Source organism: Carassius auratus, chromosome 24 (assembly GCF_003368295.1).
Source record: "Carassius auratus strain Wakin chromosome 24, ASM336829v1, whole genome shotgun sequence".
Classification (NCBI taxonomy): Eukaryota; Metazoa; Chordata; class Actinopteri; order Cypriniformes; family Cyprinidae; genus Carassius; species Carassius auratus.
Window position 1 is genome coordinate 14,469,717 of NC_039266.1, and position 19,110 is coordinate 14,488,826.

Here is a 19,110-nt window from a genome sequence, read left to right on the forward strand (position 1 = left end):
CTTCTAATGGTCTAAAGGAGTGTGTATATTATATGTTGATACCTATGCAACATATAAGTGTTCTAACAATCTTTACTAGTTTGAATATCAACTTCTGATCCAGTTACATTTGCAAACTGCCATGCTCTCAGACAAAGGGCAGAGTAATGATAACTTGTGATCCTTTTAAGAGGAAGGAAGCGCAGAGAGTGTAATGACCCATTCTCTGAATGGAGAGGAGAGCACCTTGGGTGTATAACTGTGCCTTGGTTTCAGGATGACTTCTAGCACGACTACAGTTCTCATTTGAGTTGAGTCGAAAACTGCCCCCAGGAATGGTATCTGTTGACTGGGGAGCAGCATGCTCTTGGCGAAGTTGTCCCTGACCCTGAGCATGAGCCAGTCAGTGAGGTAATTGACAACGCAGATTCCCATCTGCCTCAGAGGGGAAAGAGCTGCGTCCATGGACTTCATAAAAGTGCGGGGAGCCAGGGACAGCCTGGAGGGGAGGACCATGTACCAATAAGCCACTTCCTCGAAGGCGAATCTAAAGTATAGTCTATGACGGGGGGCTATTTGGATGTAAAATTATGCATCTTTCAGGTCCAGAGAAAATATCCAGTACCCTGAGCAGATTTGCGAGAGGATATGTTTCAGGGTAGTCATCCAGAACGACCTTTTCATGAGGGCACGATTCAGGTGTCTGAAATAAAGGATGAGCCAAAGCCCACTATCTTTTTGCAGGACGTGAGCATCCTTGCTTTCTACTGAGGTGGAGACCATGCTGCTGTAGAGCGGGGGTCTTCAAACGAATTGGAGTGAATATCCTTGATTTATTATCCCCATAACCCTCTATGACACTCCAGGAATGGCCTGCCAGGCCACAGCCCACGTTGCTAGGGGTTAGATTAGCTCGAGTGACAAGCTGCCTGAAGGCAGCATACTCATGGCAAATGGAAAAGGAAATTTGCTCTCTTTTTGAAAGTGTATGTGTTTTATTTTTCCCACTATAACAGCGGTTTGTTGCCTGAAGGGGCCAGAGTTCGCAACCAATACATTTCCCTCTGCACCCAGTTCAAGTTGAATGGGGTGATAGGAGGCTTAAGAGAGGTTGATTGCAGGGTGGTCCGGCTGCAGTTAGACCTGCTGATTTAGCAAAGAACAGTTAAAAACCAACTAAATCCAGTTAATTTAATTAATATAGAAGAAAAATTGTGTAGTGTACGAAAACTTCAACAACCATAAAACACTCGGCTTTTAGCCAGTCCATGAGCGTGGTTACAAAAATGTGTACAATCTGTAGTTTTAACAAAAAATAAATAAATATTCTTACTTGGCATATAAATTTTATTTTTTGTTGATATTGTGTGTTTCCTTATATGATGAATGAATGTATGGTACTGTGAAGTCCTGTTACAGCTGAAAAAGCAAACTTTTCCTTAATTCCTTCCTATCATAGAAGTATACTAATGATGCCTTAAGGAGAAATATATACTTCAAACAAAATCTTAGAAAGAACTAATATGATGTAATTTCCAACAAAGTCAGGTCAAAATGAAGTTTGTTCTGAGTTTGTTTCAGTAGTTCAAAGCAGCTCACCAAAACCAAACTTTCCGGGGGTCTTCGTTTTGGTTCCTAAACACATTTGAGCATCCATTGGTCCAGGGCGGTTACACAATCGGTGTGTGTTTTGAAACTCCACCTTCTTTGACGTGCATTTTTTTTCCCAGGTCCGTTTCTCATTCTACGGATATCCAAGCATAGAACAACAACATCTGAATACACTGTGTCGAATTGCTGAGCTGGCAAAAATATATCCGTACCCATATGATCGCTAGCAGAGAGACTTTAAAGTTCCAGTGACAGCATTTAGTACCTAGAAAGAAACTGCAACAACGCTTGGTGTGGATGACCCGGAGTTAGGCAAAAAGCGACAGAGGAACATCCAAGACACGTTTTCCAAAGCCATGGAAAGAATGAAAGGAAGATAGTAAAAATATAATGTAGCAAGTACCAAATACATGTTTCAAATAAATGTTACACCATGGTGCTGCTGCTGTTTTCAGTAAGTGAATTTAAAGGGTACAATAAATGAAATGCCAAAAAAAAAAAAAAAATACAATAATAAACCTTTGTTTCTACCAAAGTAGCGTGACACATTTACATTAATCTACACACCGCCTCCAGCACAAGGGTGTCGAAATGTTCAAAAACAGTATACCGTCCCCTTTTCACACTTCTTTTTTCACCCAAACGAAGAACAAAAAATAACTTTGTTTGAAGTATATCGGGGCCTTCAATATACTGTCCCAGTAGGCAGCTTGTTTTGGAGTTCTATTGTTTCTTAAAAAAAATTATATATAATGTATTAAAATGGTTGTATTATCTCTAAATATGCAGGTATGATGACGATGGGAGAGAATCTTTGGATCCTGTAGATCAAGACCTGAGTGACGATGATCCTGAAGCTTACGTCACTAACCTGTCCTACTACCACCTGGTTCCCTTTGAAACTGACATCTTGGAGTAACACAAACAATTCTGCATGGGTGGACATTTAAGGGGAGCACTGAATCCCACCTAAACAGTTCAGATCCAGCATGTAATATCTGCCAAGTGATGGATGTGCCAGCGCTTATATTTTCTGATTGGTAGTGTTTATGATGAGTTTGAATGCAGAGATTACTGCAAGCTCCCTGCTTTGACTTTGTTCATCAGATTTGTTGGCATCAGCCCAAAATTACACCTTATTCACCCACGTGCCTCATTGTTCAACGTAGAATCACGTTGTAGCTGTACTACTGTAAAAAAGAATTAGGCTGCTATTTCTCGTGTACAGAATGATGTGGCCTGAAAGATTTAATTTTCTTTTGTCTGTAAAGCTCAGGCTGTACTGTTTTTGAGGTTGTGATTCTTTTTTTTTTTTTTTTTTTCAAGGCCCAAGGCCTAGAAAACCTGCCTGAAAAGATTATTCTTCAGAAAGAGGTTACTCTAGAAACAATCCTTTGGCAATAGATGATGATATGCAGATGTTCCTGGAGAAGAAGATCCACATAAGGATTTATCAATATCAGGAATATTATCTTGATGTATATGCTACTGTAAATTAAAATGCTGATTCAAATAGACAAAAACTGAAAAAAGGGCATATGTAAAAATGCTAATTCATTTTATTAACTCAAACCTTTGATTTTGTTATGAAATCACTGCTTTATTAAGCTTAGTGTTAAGGGGTTAGCAAAATTAAGCTTGCAGATGTGTATATGTGTCTTTCTTGTCAGAGAATTTAAAAGATTATTTATTATTAAATTATCAAAAGATAATTTTATTAGTTTATGACCTCTTTTCTACTAAATGACTGTAGACAGTAGCTGCACTTTGTTCTTTTCTCTTGAATACAAAGGTCTTGCACACTCACTTGGCACATGGCTCCTAGTCCACACATATACAAATACACCCACACACACCCCCTACTTTGTAATATAGTCATGTTTCCCTTCTACCCGTGAGAAAGTTCTGCTCTTTTTTTTTTTTTTTTTGTTAACAAATTTTGTAGCTTTAATAATCCGCTCCCACTTTTAAAGCATGCAAATAGGAAGAATAAAATGATCTGAACTGTGGGAGACTGGGTCAAGTAATTTTATTACAGAGAATATTTACATATTTTTGCAATTTGAAAGTGATCTGATGCTTAGTTAAATTTGTTTTATTCTTCAAGATGCACATAATATATTTGAACATATTCTCTGACATGTCATATCCATCATGCCTCACCATGAAATACTCCCTGTCTCACATCTAAACCCGGATGCATGTGAGCAAAGATATTAATATATTGTTGGACACAAACAAAGTGCAAGAAAGATAGACTGTGCTCAAAGTAACTTAAGTACATAGACATGACCAAATGCAGAGCACACTGCAAAAAAAGTATGATACATATCAGAGAAAAGATACTAAAGAAGTTATTTTTGATCACTGGAATTTTGAGGTAATAATGATTTTAATAAGCATTGAAAATAATTACTCCACATTTCCTGTTTCTGTTATGATGTTCTTTTTTTTTATATATATATATATATATATGCAGCATTATGTTAAGCATTTTTGACTGCTGGGCACCACATCATGTATTGCTAATTATAGTAATTTGTACAGCTTGTAAATAATTTATAAATAACATGTCATTAAAGCTTTTGCACTGGCTAAACAATGTTTAATTTGTGTTATGATTTTGTTTTTTTTTTCTTCAGAATTATCAGACTAGGTTATAATAACAAACCTGATCCTTTAAAACAACTTTATTCACAGAAAGATATTCAAAATAGCGTAGCTGATGTGCATGCAGCCCTCAAAATGATTCCAAATAGCATCTACCTGTTTGTTTATATATATGTGTGTGTGTGTGTGTGTGTGTGTGTGTGTGCGTGTTAAAATTGACTTGGATTGATTTGTAATTTCTTCTTTCTGATAAGCTGCACTTTATGACTATGGACTATGGACTGCTATATAACTTGGGTTATTTATATATATATTTAATCCACTTGATCAGGTGATCATGTCCATCTTCGAATCTTTATTCCACTATGTGATAATGTAATATGACAGTTGTAAGGCTAACAGTTCAAGTAGTGCTAATAAAAACTGCCTGTACACGAGTCAACCATATAAAAGATGCTTGCTGAATCCGTTCAAGCATGTAAAAGTACATGGTAATATCACATCAAGTCATTTTCTTTGGCGCTTGGTCGATTATTGGGCTTGGTGTGCTGCTCACAATAGTCTATTTCACATCATCAGAAGTTGATGATTTTTATTTTGAAATATCCAAAGTCGTGAACTTTATTTCTCAGTTTCACTTTGTAACACAATGGATTCGCTAAATGCTATCCATCCAGAACATCGATTTGACACTAATATCCTGAAAATTGATCTGTCTGTCAGGGAAACTTTACAGCTTATGCAAAGTGCACCTCATGCAAAAGGAACGCATGTTTTGTTTGTTTGTTGTTCTATTTTACTTATTTGTTTTTAATAGAGCTGGGCAATCCAACTTAACTTTTTACATTGAGACTGCAGATAAACGTTATGTGCTCAGAAAGAAGCCTCCATGAGTGCTGCTGACCGGAGCTCATAAGGTAACGTTATGTGTTCTGTACGTCACTCGTTGTGTCACAATAACTGATTATCTGTAAAATACTTGAAGTGCAGAATTTAATGTATTTGGAATGTTGAGTTTAATATAGTTTATTTGGGTCAATCCAACGCTTGTGTGACCAATGCAAAAAAGTACTTTGGCAGCGACTGTCCTTGACAACAAAACACAACTGTAGATAAAGTTAAGTGACCCCAGTGGTGAACGTGATTTCACAAAGTACAAAATGTTCCTGGATCAAAATCTAATCTACTGATCAGAATAAAGGGATAACTTTTCAGAAAATATGTCAATTTTAGGCTTACGTTCAGGCTTGCTTCTGCACCCTTGATAATTAGCTATCATTTCCCTCTGATTTTAAGAATAAATTATGGCCAGGGTTAGGTTTAGGGGTAGGGATTGGGCTTGGGCTAAGTCTATTTATTTTTAAAGTAATGCTGATGTTGATAAACATGTCTTACTTGGCAAAATCACGGCGCCCGTTAACCAGGGGTGTATTCCAGAAAGCTGGGTTAACTTACCATCTGACTAACCCTGAACTCTGGGTTGATTAACCCAAAACCTGGTTACTCAGGGTATGTCGGTTCCAAAACATGTATGTCGAGTTAGTTTAACCAAGCTACTGCTAATAACCTCGAGTTAATGCGCGCGCACGGCGACCATATTAAGCCATTTTTAATGGAATGCCGAATTCAAGAGTCACCATGGAAAAGTCACATGCCGCGTACTTCTCCGAAGCATAGTTCGAAGTTTTAATGTTGGCTTATGAGGAGTTCAAGCCAATTATAATGAAAAAAAGCAATACAGCTGCATATGCGAGGGAAAGACAATTGGCTTTGCAAAAAATAACTAACCGAGTAAATGCGTGTTTTTTTTTTTATAAATATGCTTGCCTTTCTTTTGTTAATTTGCAAAGTTGAACAATTGTCTTTTTGAGCATGTGGCATGACTTGACAGGCATTTACTTTTCTCTACATCAGTTGCTTAAGAATACAGTGCAATGTATATTGACAAGAAATATTTAAGCCTCTTGTTTTATAAGGTGTATTCCTTTTGGAGCCAAAATAAATTCAAAATGAAACACAAAACATTCTTCAAAAAGTTAATATTTTATTTTAACTGTTTTAAGATCAATGTCTTGAATAACTTTTACAGTATTCTTCCTATATAGCTAATAGAAAGAAGGCTGGGGCCTGTCTAACTGGCGGGGGTCCACCTCCACCTCCTCTCACCCCATCTGAGGAGTTGGCTCTGTCACTTAATAAAGGTCGCCCTGTGGTTGATGGTATTCCAGAGGGCACTTCGTCAGACTTTGCTTCCTCCCATGACAACTCAAGTGACTTGGTACAATGTAGGTATACCATATTAGTACTTATGATTATTTAGTCATGCGTTCGGACAAAACGATCATTAACTCTTCATTAGGAAGAAGGCTAAATGCTTCCCAAATGCAGTCATTGTTTCACTTGTGCATTATGCATACATAATCTATTTTACAGCATATTCTTTATACAGTAATCTTTTTTCTTTTTTTATTGCATGTTCCTAATGCCTTTATTCAGTGTCTGTCATACTTTAATAATTTACACATTTAGTATCTTAGTAACAAAGTAACCTTGCATATTTCCCCTCTAGGATGATGATGAATAGACCATATCTGCTGTGACTGACTTAAAAAGTGCTGGGAGACCCACAGAGGTATGATGCATATACTGGACAATGCATAGCTTTTTAGATGGAGTGAAAAATGTCATTTGTCTTGTCACAGAATCTAGCTGGGGATGTACATGCAGATGAGGGTCCATCTACCTCGACATGTAGTCTTAGCATTGTAAGAACTTGTCCCTGGTTGTCCTTATTTACATAATGTTACAATGTAGCAGGTTTTCTTTAACCGTCTTATTTACTTTGCCTTCTTAGTTGTCTGCAAAGGAGCTGTATAATGTCAATCTATTAAGGCAAATAATAAAAAAAAACTGATATGGACCTTATACAGCTTCAGCTAGAGGAGAAAAGGCTGGCCATTTTAAAAGACAAAACTTGAAATCGAACTACTGGAGCATCACCTTAAGGTGAAAATCATATGTGAACATAATGTAAAATGTAAAGCAATAAATACAAATCTGTCATGTCTCTTTTATTTCAGGATATTAAGAAATAGCACATTCAATAAAGTGATTTTGACAAATTATGTCTCTAAGCATTCTGCCATCTCTATGGTCTGCTAGATCCAATGGGTGTTGTTCTAGGTCCTCTTCATCAGGACAGGGGGGGTGCCTCTCTCCTCTTATTGTGGCAATGTTGTGAAGTACCACACAAGCAACTGATGTCACATGCCCTATTTGGAGTGACCCTGAGCCCACGCAGACACTGAAACCTCGCCTTCAGAATGCCTATCGTCATCTCCACCTTGGCCCGTGTTCTGAAGCATGCCTGTGGTCTGGGTAGGGTAGGGTGTCATCATATAGGGGAGGCAAGGGTATCCTCTGTCCCCCAGCAAGTAACTATAGAAGTGTCCTGTAATGTTTGAGGTGTTTTGTTAATGTAATAAAGACTACAAGGGTTTGTCTAACAAAACATTTCAACCCTGTTGAAATTTGTTGCACAGAGATGACTCCCTAAATATTCTGGCATCATCTACAGACCCAGGCCATTTTGCCTCCTCATTAGTGATGAGGTGGGTTGTATCACATATTACCTGTGGAGAGCAAGAAGTTTATTTGTAACACCAATATTAAGGAGCCAAAATATACCTATTACCTGCACATTAATGCTATGCACAGACTTCCTATTAATTGATAGATGGAGCTTTAATAGGAATGTGGGTGCCATCAATACACCCAATCACGTTTGGGAACCCTGAAATTAAGATTAATTACAAGTTTAAAAAGTCTGTTTAGCCTTTATGTGTGTGCAGTCAAAATAAACGTGTTAAGAAATGTAATTTAATTGAAGTAGAATTTCTGAGAGCAAACCTGCCACCCTGTGGAATTCTTCTTTAATAAAGCACACAAAAGTGTGTAGAAACCGTTTCAGTGCCATACATACTGTACGAATGGCTCTACACACTGTTGCCTTCCCCACATGCTCTGCATCGCCCACAATGTAGAGAAAACTCCCCGTAGCAAAAAAGTGCAGAGCAATACAAAGAATTTGTTAGGTGCTAAGCGTTGACCAGCAGTTTGTCACGTTTGAGATTTGTGGTTTTAGTAGGTTTGTTAAATTAACGACTCCCTAGAAAAATGATAGCACTCCTGCAAATATTCGTTAGAATATGAAAAAACATCTATACGTGGTTTTATCACCCTCTCACGGCGAAAAAAACCCTGTATAATCTGTGCCTCTACCTCCGGAGCAGGTTATCCTCAGAGAATCAGTTGCTATGGTAACTTACATAACCCGAAAGTCACCTAAAGCAGAGGTTATCCGCTTACTTACTCCTAAACTTACCCGGGTAAGTCACATAAAATGCTTTCTGGAATACCCCCCAGTAGAGGGAGACAGAACCAAAGATTATTAAAGCTGCAAGCAGCGATAAAGGGCCCTCACACTCGGGCTCACCACCACCCGGTGCCCATAGGAGGAACAGTGAACGTTGGGCCATATGCTTATAAAATAGTAAATATTTGTCCCACATTTCCTGCTGCCAACAGGTTGTGCTATGATTATAACTGAATATCTACATGTAAATGTCTTCAGGCCAGGACTCTTACCAAACATGCAAAGTTTCGGGCAGATCAGACTAGTCATGTTTAAGTTAGTATAAAATAAGTCATTTCCTGTTGCCAGCAGGCGGCGCTATACTTATAATTGAATATTGGCATTTAGTTGTGTTCAGGCCAGGTACTCTTATAAAACATGTGATGTTTGGGTCAGGGGAATTGTATGCATGAGTTACAATAACTTCCTGTTTTATAGTATTAATAGCATCATTTTGCACATATTAAGTGTTGCTAGAATGTTTGAAAATATTTCTAGCATGATTAGCACACAATGGCATATTTTACTGTGTTGCAAATAGCGCATAAAAGTGTTAAAAACGACACTTCCTGTTGCCAGCAGGTGGCGCTATGACTATAAACAAATATGGGCATGTTAATTTATTTATTTTACTGCCCTTAACAGATCTACATGCCCATATTCAGTTACAGTCATAGCGCCACCTGCTGACAACAGGATGTGACATATTTTAAGCTGCAACAAACTACTCTTTTTGTGGTCAGTCTAATCTAAAGGTCTGTGCAAAGTTAAATTGTGGAGATCTTGAGTTTTTGTTAAAGGGCGTGTCCATGGCGCCATGACAAAATTTGATGTCTCGCCACAGCAAGAGAAGTTGTTGTAACTCAGGCATAAAATGTTCGATCTTCCCCAAACTCCACATGTTTGATAAGAGTCCTGGCCTGAACACATCTGAAGGCCAATATTCCATTATAATGATAGCGCCACCTGCTGGCAACAGGAAGATTGGCACATATATGGAATAAACTTTGATATATTCCACTTATATTTATGAGTTTAAATGCATATTTCTTACCGTTCACCTTTTTACTAAAGCTACTCGCTGCCGGAGATCCAGAGAAAGCATTTAATTCCTAGAAAGAAATTGCATCGAAACTTGTTGTCGATGACCCAGAGTTATGCAAAAGGCGACATAGAGGAATATCCAAGGCAAGTTTCCAAAGCCATGAAAAGAATGAAAGAAAAAGAGTAAAGCTATAAAGTACCAAATACCAAATACATGTGTTTCAACTAAATGTTACACCATGGTGCTGCTGCTGCTGCTGTTTTCAATAAGCAAATTTAAAGGGTACAATAAATGAAATGCCAAACGAATGTACAATAATAAACGTTCGCTTTTATCAAAAGTAAATCATGACACCACATTAAATATAAAAAGGTGTAACAATTTATCCAGTTTAATAAAATAAATTAACACTAATAAAATAAACTAACAAACTGACTCCAATATTTTTGTACACATCATGCTAAAGTTTTCAGACTATGAGCCATTCACACTTCCCATAAAAGACTGATTATGGAAATAGAATGGTTATGTTGTATTGCAACCATGATACTTGACTCTGAACTTCTCCTAATCATTCTTCTTTTGTCTATAATATTATGACCATTGGGGCCCATCTCACACCTAGATTCCTTACAGTTCTTCATTTCATCATTGCTTTATTTTAGGGATACACGCGAGTAGAGCGGCACATTGGGTGTCGAAATGTTCGGAAATAGTATACCGTCGCCCAGCCTTTTCAAACTTCTTTTTGCCCCCAAACAAAGAATGAAAACAAACTTTGTTTGAAGTATATTGGGGCCTTCAAAATAATGTTCCAACAGTCAGCTTGTTTTGGAGTTATATTGTTTCTTTAAAAAAAAAAAAAACATTACAATTATGTATTATCTCTAAATATGCAGGTATGATGAGGATGGGAGAAATTTTTTGGATCCTGTAGATCAAGACCTGATTGACGGTGATCCTGAAGCTTATGTCACTAACCTGTCCTACTACCATCTGGTTCCCTTTGAAACTGAATTCTTGAAGTAACTGAATACCACCTAAACATTTCAGATCCAGCATGTAATTTCTGCCAAGTGATGAATGTGCCAGCGCTTATATTTTCTGATTGGTTAATGACAGCAGGAAGAGTTTGAATGCAGAGATCACTGCTAGCCTCCCCCCTTTGACTGTACATCGGATTTGTTGGCCTGAACCCAAAATAACACCATATTCACCCACAAACTTCATTAATCAATGTAGAATCATGCTGTAGATGTACTACTGCAAGGAAGAAATAAGCTGTCATTGGTGTGCCGATTGATGGTGGCCTGAAAGATTTGTTTAATTTTCTTTTGTTTGTAAAATCCAGGTTGTACTGTTTTTGAGGTTGTGATTCATTTTTTCTCAAGGCCCAATGCCCAGAAAACCAGCCTGAAAAATGACTTCTTCAGAAAGAGTTTACTCTAGAAACAATCCTTTGGCATTAGTGGATGACCTGCAGATGTTCCTGGAGAAGATTATCAAGGCATATGTAAAATTGCCAATTTATTTTTATTTTAAAGTCAGCGTGAACCGGAAGTTGCTGCCGGCTTTATTACAGTGTAGTGACGTATTTTCATCTGAAGCGGAATATTGACTGGAGGGCATTGAATTTATTAAATACACAAGTTTCACAATTTGAGGTGAATTACTGAAATAAATGAACATTTCCATGACTTTCTAATTTATTGAGATGCACCTGTATATAATTAGACAAACAAATAACCCAACTATGTAATAAAGTCATGTTTCCCTTCTTCCCTTGAGAAAGTTCTGCTCTTTTTTTTTTTTTTTGTTAACAAATTTTGTAGCTTTAATTATCTGCTCCCGCTTTTAAAGCATACAAATAAGAAGAATAAAGTTCTTAAAGTACATGCACATGACCAAATGCAGAGCACACTGCAAATCAAATATACATATCAGAGAAAAGTTATTTTTGATCCCTGGAATTTAAAGGGAAACGATTTTTATAAGCTTTGAAAATAACTAATTCACATTGCCTGTTATTTTATGATGCTTATACTTTTATATGTAGCATTACGTAAAGCATTTTTGACTGCTGGGCACCACATCATGTATTGCTAATTATAGTAATTTGTACATTATAGCTTGTTAGTAATTTTAAATAACATGGCATTGAAGCTTTTGTATAGGCTAAACATTTTTAAATACGTAAATATACTCTCTAATACAATTACTTGACCCAGTCTCCCACTATAATTTTATCCTCCCTATATTTGTATACTTTAAAAGTATAATATATATATATATATATATATATATATATATATATATATATATATATATATATATATATATATATATATATATATATTCAAATTGACTTGGATTGATTTGTAATTTATTCTTTCTTGATGAGCTGCGCTTTACGGCGGCCACTATTAATTCATTAGAGTGTGCTGACACCTGCCGTTCACTGATAGTATTTTTAAACTGTAAGTTGTAAAATATCACAAAAACAGTAGAGTTTGTGGTCAGTAAGGTGGTGTATTTTAAAGAAATGTATAATTTAATTCAACAATGATCCATGTAATTGATTAAAAGTGACAGTGATGTCAATTAAAATGTTACAAAGTAATTATATATATATATATATATATATATATATATATATATATATATATATATATATATATATATATATATATATATATATATATATATATATACTGTTCTATTCAACGTTCATCAAAGCATTTTGAAAAACCTTATCCCTATTGCTTGCTATCTAAATTGGGTTATATGTATATTTAGTCCACTTGATCATCTTATGTTTATTCCAATGTTATAATGTAATATGACAGTTGTAAGAAGGCGAACCGTTTAAAACAATCTAAGTAGACTAATCAAAACTGCCTTTACACGAGGCGTCACCCATATAAAGGATGCTTTCTGAATCCGTTCAATCCTGTAAAAGTACATGGTAATATCACATCAAGTTTGCGGCGCTTGGTCGATTATTGGGCTTGGTCATGCTGCTCCTCAAAATAGTATACGTCACATCGTCAGAAGTTGATGACTTTTATTTTGAAATATCCTAAAGTCGTGAACTTTATTTCTCAATTTCACTTTGTAACGCAATGGATCGCCAAACCACCGCTATCCGTCCAGAACATCGATTTGACACTAATAACCTGAAAAGATATCTGTCAGGGAAACTTGACAGCATTACAGGCAACAGCACTTTAACTCTGCAGCAGTACAGGTAACGTTAACGTTAAGACATTTCACAACACACATTGTTTTTCAAGTGCACTTCATGCAAACAAAACTCATGTTTGTTGTTCTATTTTACTTATTTATTTTGAATAGAGCTGGGCAATCCAACCCAACTTTTTACATTGAGACTGCAGATAAACGTTATGTGCTCAGAAAGAAGCCTCCAGGAGAGTTGCTGCCCGGAGCTCATAAGGTAAGTTAACGTTATGTGTTCTGCCTCGCACGTTGTGTCACAATAATGTGAAACTTAAGGATACCTGATTATCTGTAGAATACTTGAAGTGTAGAGTTTAATGTAATTGGAATGTTGAGTGTAATATAGTTTATTTGGGTCAATCCAACGCTGTTGTGATCATGCAAAAAGGACTTTGGCACCAGCGACTGCCCAACTTGACAACACAACACAAGTATATAAGTTACAGTTAAGTGACCCCAGTGGTGAACGTGATTTCACAAAGTACAAAATGTTCCTGGATCAACATCTAATCCTTCAATCAGAATAAAGGGATAACTTCCCAGATAGCAAACTGACATATAATCAACGTAGAATCGATGTTTCTCGTGGCGTCGATCCAACATTGTTTTTCTCATCGGGTTAATATTGATCGAACGTCAGGCACGCCATTAAAATATAACGGAAAATCGACGCAATTGGTTGACCTACCTAACGTCGAATCGACGTTGATTTTCAGTTGATTGAAACGACGTCAGAGAATCAATACGTTTTCCACATAAAATCGATATTTTTGCTTACCTTACATTGAAACAACATTGATTTCATTGGGGTAAAACTAATTTACTTTTAATACTTTCTGCTTGTTTTAAAAATATCCCATACTTACTACTAAATAGATTAGCCTGTATATGTAAATGTATTAATCACATCACATTCAGTCATAATTTCTTTATTATTTATAAAATACAGTTTATACACAGTTACATGTGTAGAGCACAAACTTTCTAAGTCTAGCAAAGAAAATGCTTTTACACACAAATAGGTATAAATTATATTTTAGGCTCATATACATACAGTCGGTATCTAGTCATAGTTGGGGGCGGAATCGGCGTGGGGGAAAACAAGAGAAGCACCCGGCTGCAGCCTGCAGACCCATACCATACTGTGATTGGTTCAATCGTTTTTCATTGACATACTTCATAGGAAATGTGTGCGTAGTTGGTGTAGGACGGAGAATGCTGTTTAAAAAATTAAAAACGCTGTACAGTTTTATAAAGCCTTCATAATGCACAAAAGAAGAGAGAGAGAGAGAGAGAAAAAAAAAACATTAGCCTGTAACTCGCATGTCCCTGAAATGTTTGTTTTGTTAAATTAAGCTGATCTTTAGGCTAAAATACGAATATAGTAAATTAATTGGGTTGATTATCCCAGTAAGCCGATCAGGTCTTCAGATAGAAGAATGAATTATGAATTAAATAATTTTAGAAAATTTGATTATTTCATATCATCAGAGTATGAGAAAGGAAAATGAAAGGGGTGTATCATTACTGTTTTAATTTATATAGCATGACGAGACAATTATTGTTACATATAATTGTCATGCAGTTGATAAATGAAACTGCAATATTCTAATGTGTCTGCCAATTCAATTTTTATGAAACTTTTAATTTTCTTTACTACATTGCAAAACATAGATTTTTCTCCCCTTTATTTCAGGAAAATATGCTGCTCCTCGTTATTTGAAAGTGAAGAAATCGATAAAATCATCAGCCAGTGATGATTCTGAAAGGACATACCTGTAAACCGTTGCTATAGTAACAAACACAATTTCATGATAATTGTGCTCTTATTTTAGTGCAGTCTCACAATGAGATAAATATAAACACTCAAATATTGAGATAAACTTTATAAAGTATCTTCTATTTATATTAAATTGGTATCTTCTCCGATATACAATTTGTGACCATTGAGCGATTCTTTTCAATCAGCTGGAATTATTCGGGACATTCTATGTTTAATGTGGCTTAATGCATTAAAATAGTGTTTTTAAAAGACCTAACTCAGTAAACATTTTAATAATAAAGCATTCTATTCACTGACAGGCAGGTGAGAACGCAATGTGTTTAATTACGTGTTAAAGGGTTAGTTCGCCCAAAAATGAAAATTATGTCATTAATAACTCACCCTTATGCTGTTCCAAACACGTAAGACCTCCTTTTATCTTCGGAAACACAGTTTAAGATATTTTAGATTTAGTCCGAGAGCTCTCAGTCCCTCCATTGAAGCTGTGTGTACGGTATACTGTCCATGTCCAGAAAGGTAAGAAAAACATCATCAAAGTAGTCCATGTGTCATCAGAGGGTCCGTTGGAATTTTTTGAAGCATCGAAAATACATTTTGGTCCAAAAATAGTAAAAACTACGACTTTATTCAGCATTGTCTTCTCTTCCGTGTCTGTGTGAGAGAGAGTTCAAATCAAAGCAGTCTGGATCCGGTTCACGAACGAATCATTCAGTTCACCAAATCGAACTGAATCGTTTTAAACGGTTCGCATCTCTAATACGCATTAATCCACAAATGACTTAAGCTGTTAACTTTTTAAATGTGGCTGACACTCCTTCTAAGTTCAAACAAACCAATATCCCGGAGTTCATGTACTCAAACAGTACATTGACTGAACTGCTGTGAAGAGAGAACTGAAGATGAACACCGAGCTGAGCCAGATAACAAACAAAACACTGACTCGTTCACGAGTCAAGAACAGTTTCTGTCAGACGCGTCCGATTCGTGAACCGAGGAGCTGATGATACTGCGCATGTGTGATTCAGCGTGAAGCAGACCGACACACAGAGCATCTGAACTGAACTGATTCTGTGCTAGTCTTATGAGCGCGGGTAAACCGAAGGCTTGAATCAAGGGAAATCATTGCAAATGACGCCATTATGTCGAGTGCAAAAGAACCGGTGAACCGTTTTCTTCAACCGGTTTATTGAACTGTCCGAAAGAACTACTGGTGATCCGAACTCCGATGCAACCGGTTCTTCACTCGTGAACGAGTCAGTCTATTGTTCGTTATCTGGCTCGGCTCGCTGTTCGCATCGCAAAATGTATTTTCGATGCTTCAAAAAATTCCAACGGACCCTCTGATGTCACATGGACTACTTTGATGATGTTTTTCTTACCTTTCTGGACATGGACAGTATACCGTACACACAGCTTCAATGGAGGGACTGAGAGCTCTCGGACTAAATCTAAAATATCTTAAACTGTGTTCTGAAGATAAAAGGAGGTCTTACATGTTTGGAACAGCATATGGGTGAGTTATTAATGACATAATTTTCATTTTTGGCCGAAATAACCCTTTAAGCATTTTCCTCCCATAGAAAACCATTAGACTAAAAGGAAAATGCGTAATGTGGTGTAATGCATTAAAACGTGTTTTACTCAGTAAACATTTTTAATAACACATTTTATTTACAGACAAGCAGGTTATGGGTGGAAATTAAACACTTTGTGTTCGTATTCTGTTTAAAACACTGTTTTAATGCATAAAGCCACGTACTTTCACATTAAGCGTGCTTTTAGAATGTCCCAATTATTCATTTGTGAATTAATCTGGTCAAGAAGAGTAAACTTGCAGCAGCTAACATCTCTTGATTCAATAAATCAGACATTGTGAGTAAAGTTAACAAAATAAAACTGCAATATAGTAAAGGCTCTGTAAAACTTTACAGCGTTTTTAGCTTTTTAAAGGGGGGGGGGGGGGTGAAATGCTATTTCATGGATACTGAGTTTTTTTACACTGTTAAAGAGTTGGATTCCCATGCTAAACATGGACAAAGTTTCAAAAATTAAGTTGTACGTTTGAAGGAAAATTTATGTTCCCAAAATACTCCTTCTGGTTTGTCACAAGTTTCGGAAAGTTTTTTTTGAGTATGGCTCTGTGTGACGTTAGATGGAATTTCCTTATATGGGTCCTAAGGGCACTTCTGCCAGAAGAGCGCGCGCTCCCGTATAGCACAGCACTGAGAGGCTGAGCACAGACATTCATTCACTGATCAGAGTGAGAGCATCGCGAAAAGTCACAAAAGAAGTGTGTTTTTGGTAGCCAGGGCAAGACAACCCTGCACAGATTACCAAAAAAAAAAAAAAACAGCATTAAGGGACCAGTGGATGGAGTTTATTTTTACAGAGCATCAACGGAGTTGTGCAAGTGTTTTTTTTGTTCCCTGCATTTCGAAGATGCTTGTTTTACAAACAAGGCCCAGTTTGACGACGGATGTGCGTATCGTTTATTTCTTAAGGATGATGCACACCCAATGAAAAAGGGTCACAATCGTGTGTTGGAACTGCAGGCGGTGAGTAAAACTGCTTAAAATATCTCTGCCTCCTTGTTAGTGCGTCTGCCTCCCATGCCGGAGACCCGGTTCGAGCCCCGCTCGGAGCGAGTCGTTGCTGCTGCTGCTCTCGTTCAGTTTCAGCCTCGGGATCTGATTCTGGATCATAAATAAACGGCTGAATCTGACTGTTAGCCATGGTTTGTTTTGGATGATGTTTTTTTTCCTCAAGGTAATGTCACAACTTCCAAACGCTGTCAACGCAAAAGCCTACTGGCGCTAGTGATTCTTTAGCTCCACCAGCCGGTCATGTTTTTCCGGGAAAAATCGGTACAGACTATCTTTCTCTTATGAATATAATAAAACTAAAGACTTTTTGGAGTTATGAAGGATGCAGTACTACTCTATAGGTACTCAAGATTAACAGGATATTGAGTGAAAACGAGCATTTCACCCCCCCCTTTAAACAGCATTCTCCGTCCTACACCAACTACGCACACATTTCCTATAATGTATGTCTTTGAAAGAATTTAACCAATCAGAGTAGGTATGGGGCGGGGCTGCACGTGCAACCCCACCCCAGGTGCAGCCCGCCTCGATCTGCAGCCGGGTGTAATTGGGAAAAATGCACATATTGAGGGCTCATTCCCAGAGACGCGTAGAACAAGTCAATTTAATTGCTTGTAGCCATTTTGTCCTCGTTTCCAGTTCTGTATGTTTATTATGAAGGATGTAGAACCTTACTTAATAATTTGTTGACCAACCATCTGTATGTATACATATACAGACGGCTGGTCTGGGAACGCCCCTGGGAACACCCTGTCACGTGTTGTGAATTTAGCCCATGGGGGAAAACATTGCCTTGGCGCCAATGGGCTAGTTGCATATCTCCGCCATCTTGGATTTCTGGTCTTGCGAGTGTGTGTGTGTATATATTTCTGGTTGTGCTAAAAGTCAGTGCAGAGAACGGGAGAAGTCCAAATATTACCTTCTATATGTTTACAGGATTTATAATATCACTTCAAATGCAAATAAGATATACACTGCTATTATCACTATACAATAAATGTTAACTTAGCCAGTGGATTTGGAACTGTGTATGTTTGGGTCTGGTGAATGAATTAAATACACTAATGTTCACGAGATGAAAGTTGAACTCATGGTGTGTATACACAGCTATATAATCTATTTTTATCTTACCAAATATGTAAATGTACAAATTACTTATTTCTCAAAAATATTTGCATTATTATTATTTTTTTATATATTAAATATTTACCTCATGAGACGTGGGCTGCGATTTATCTTCAGAAGTATCCATTTCTCAATTGTACACATACACCAGTCTGTTTCATCTGTATTTTCACAACATATTTTATTATTTTACACAGTAAAAAATACATGACTAATTGTAATATCTGTTTAATCTGATAAATAATGCAAAAGAATAACAATATACATGGCTGCTCATCATAGACAGATTATGATTTATGCTGCAGATCTTTCACAAAAAAAATAAACATAGATAAAAACACACATGAATGCAAACAGCGATCTTCTATTCAATGCAAACCTACCATAATTATATTACGTTTAATTGTGCAGTTTGTTATTCAATTATCAAATAAAGTTAATAAAACATGCTTTATCAGAAATCTCTGTGCGTCTTGTTTGACAGTCAGAAACATTGATCTTACATAAAAGTCAGAACAAAACCAGCTCTTCGAAAATGAAAAGTATTGCATATTTGAGTGGTTTGTGTTTGAAAGAAGAAATCCCTGTGGACCTGACGCTGATCCGCATAATCAACAGAAGAATAAAGCAATCTCTGCGTTGTATCTTGATGAATTTCCACACAGAGGTACGCAAAATGTAGGGAGGATGTTTCCCCATGTTT

The 19,110-nt window shown here is 36.8% G+C and overlaps 2 protein-coding genes and 1 long non-coding RNA gene across 3 annotated transcripts in view; all 3 read left to right on the top strand.

Moving 5' to 3' along the window:
• The window catches only part of pxdc1b (PX domain containing 1b), a 40,495-nt gene extending 36,306 nt beyond the window's left edge, over positions 1-4,189 (top strand). Inside the window, exon 5 of the mRNA XM_026201162.1 lies at positions 2,380-4,189. Within this exon, the coding sequence (XP_026056947.1) occupies positions 2,380-2,509 (130 nt within the window). The 3' untranslated portion in view covers positions 2,510-4,189. The remainder of the gene's footprint in view (positions 1-2,379) is intronic.
• A 1,423-nt stretch (positions 4,190-5,612) lies between these two features.
• On the top strand, positions 5,613-7,336 carry LOC113042755 (uncharacterized). Its single transcript, XR_003275621.1, has 2 exons — positions 5,613-6,485; positions 6,770-7,336. It is a non-coding gene; the product is annotated as an uncharacterized LOC113042755 (long non-coding RNA).
• Positions 7,337-12,726: 5,390 nt separating this feature from the next.
• The window catches only part of LOC113042359 (acyl-CoA dehydrogenase family member 11), a 106,521-nt gene continuing 100,137 nt past the window's right edge, over positions 12,727-19,110 (top strand). Inside the window, 2 exon segments of the mRNA XM_074559797.1 lie at positions 12,727-12,906; positions 13,014-13,113. Coding sequence (XP_074415898.1) covers positions 12,782-12,906; positions 13,014-13,113 — 225 coding nt within the window. The 5' untranslated portion in view covers positions 12,727-12,781.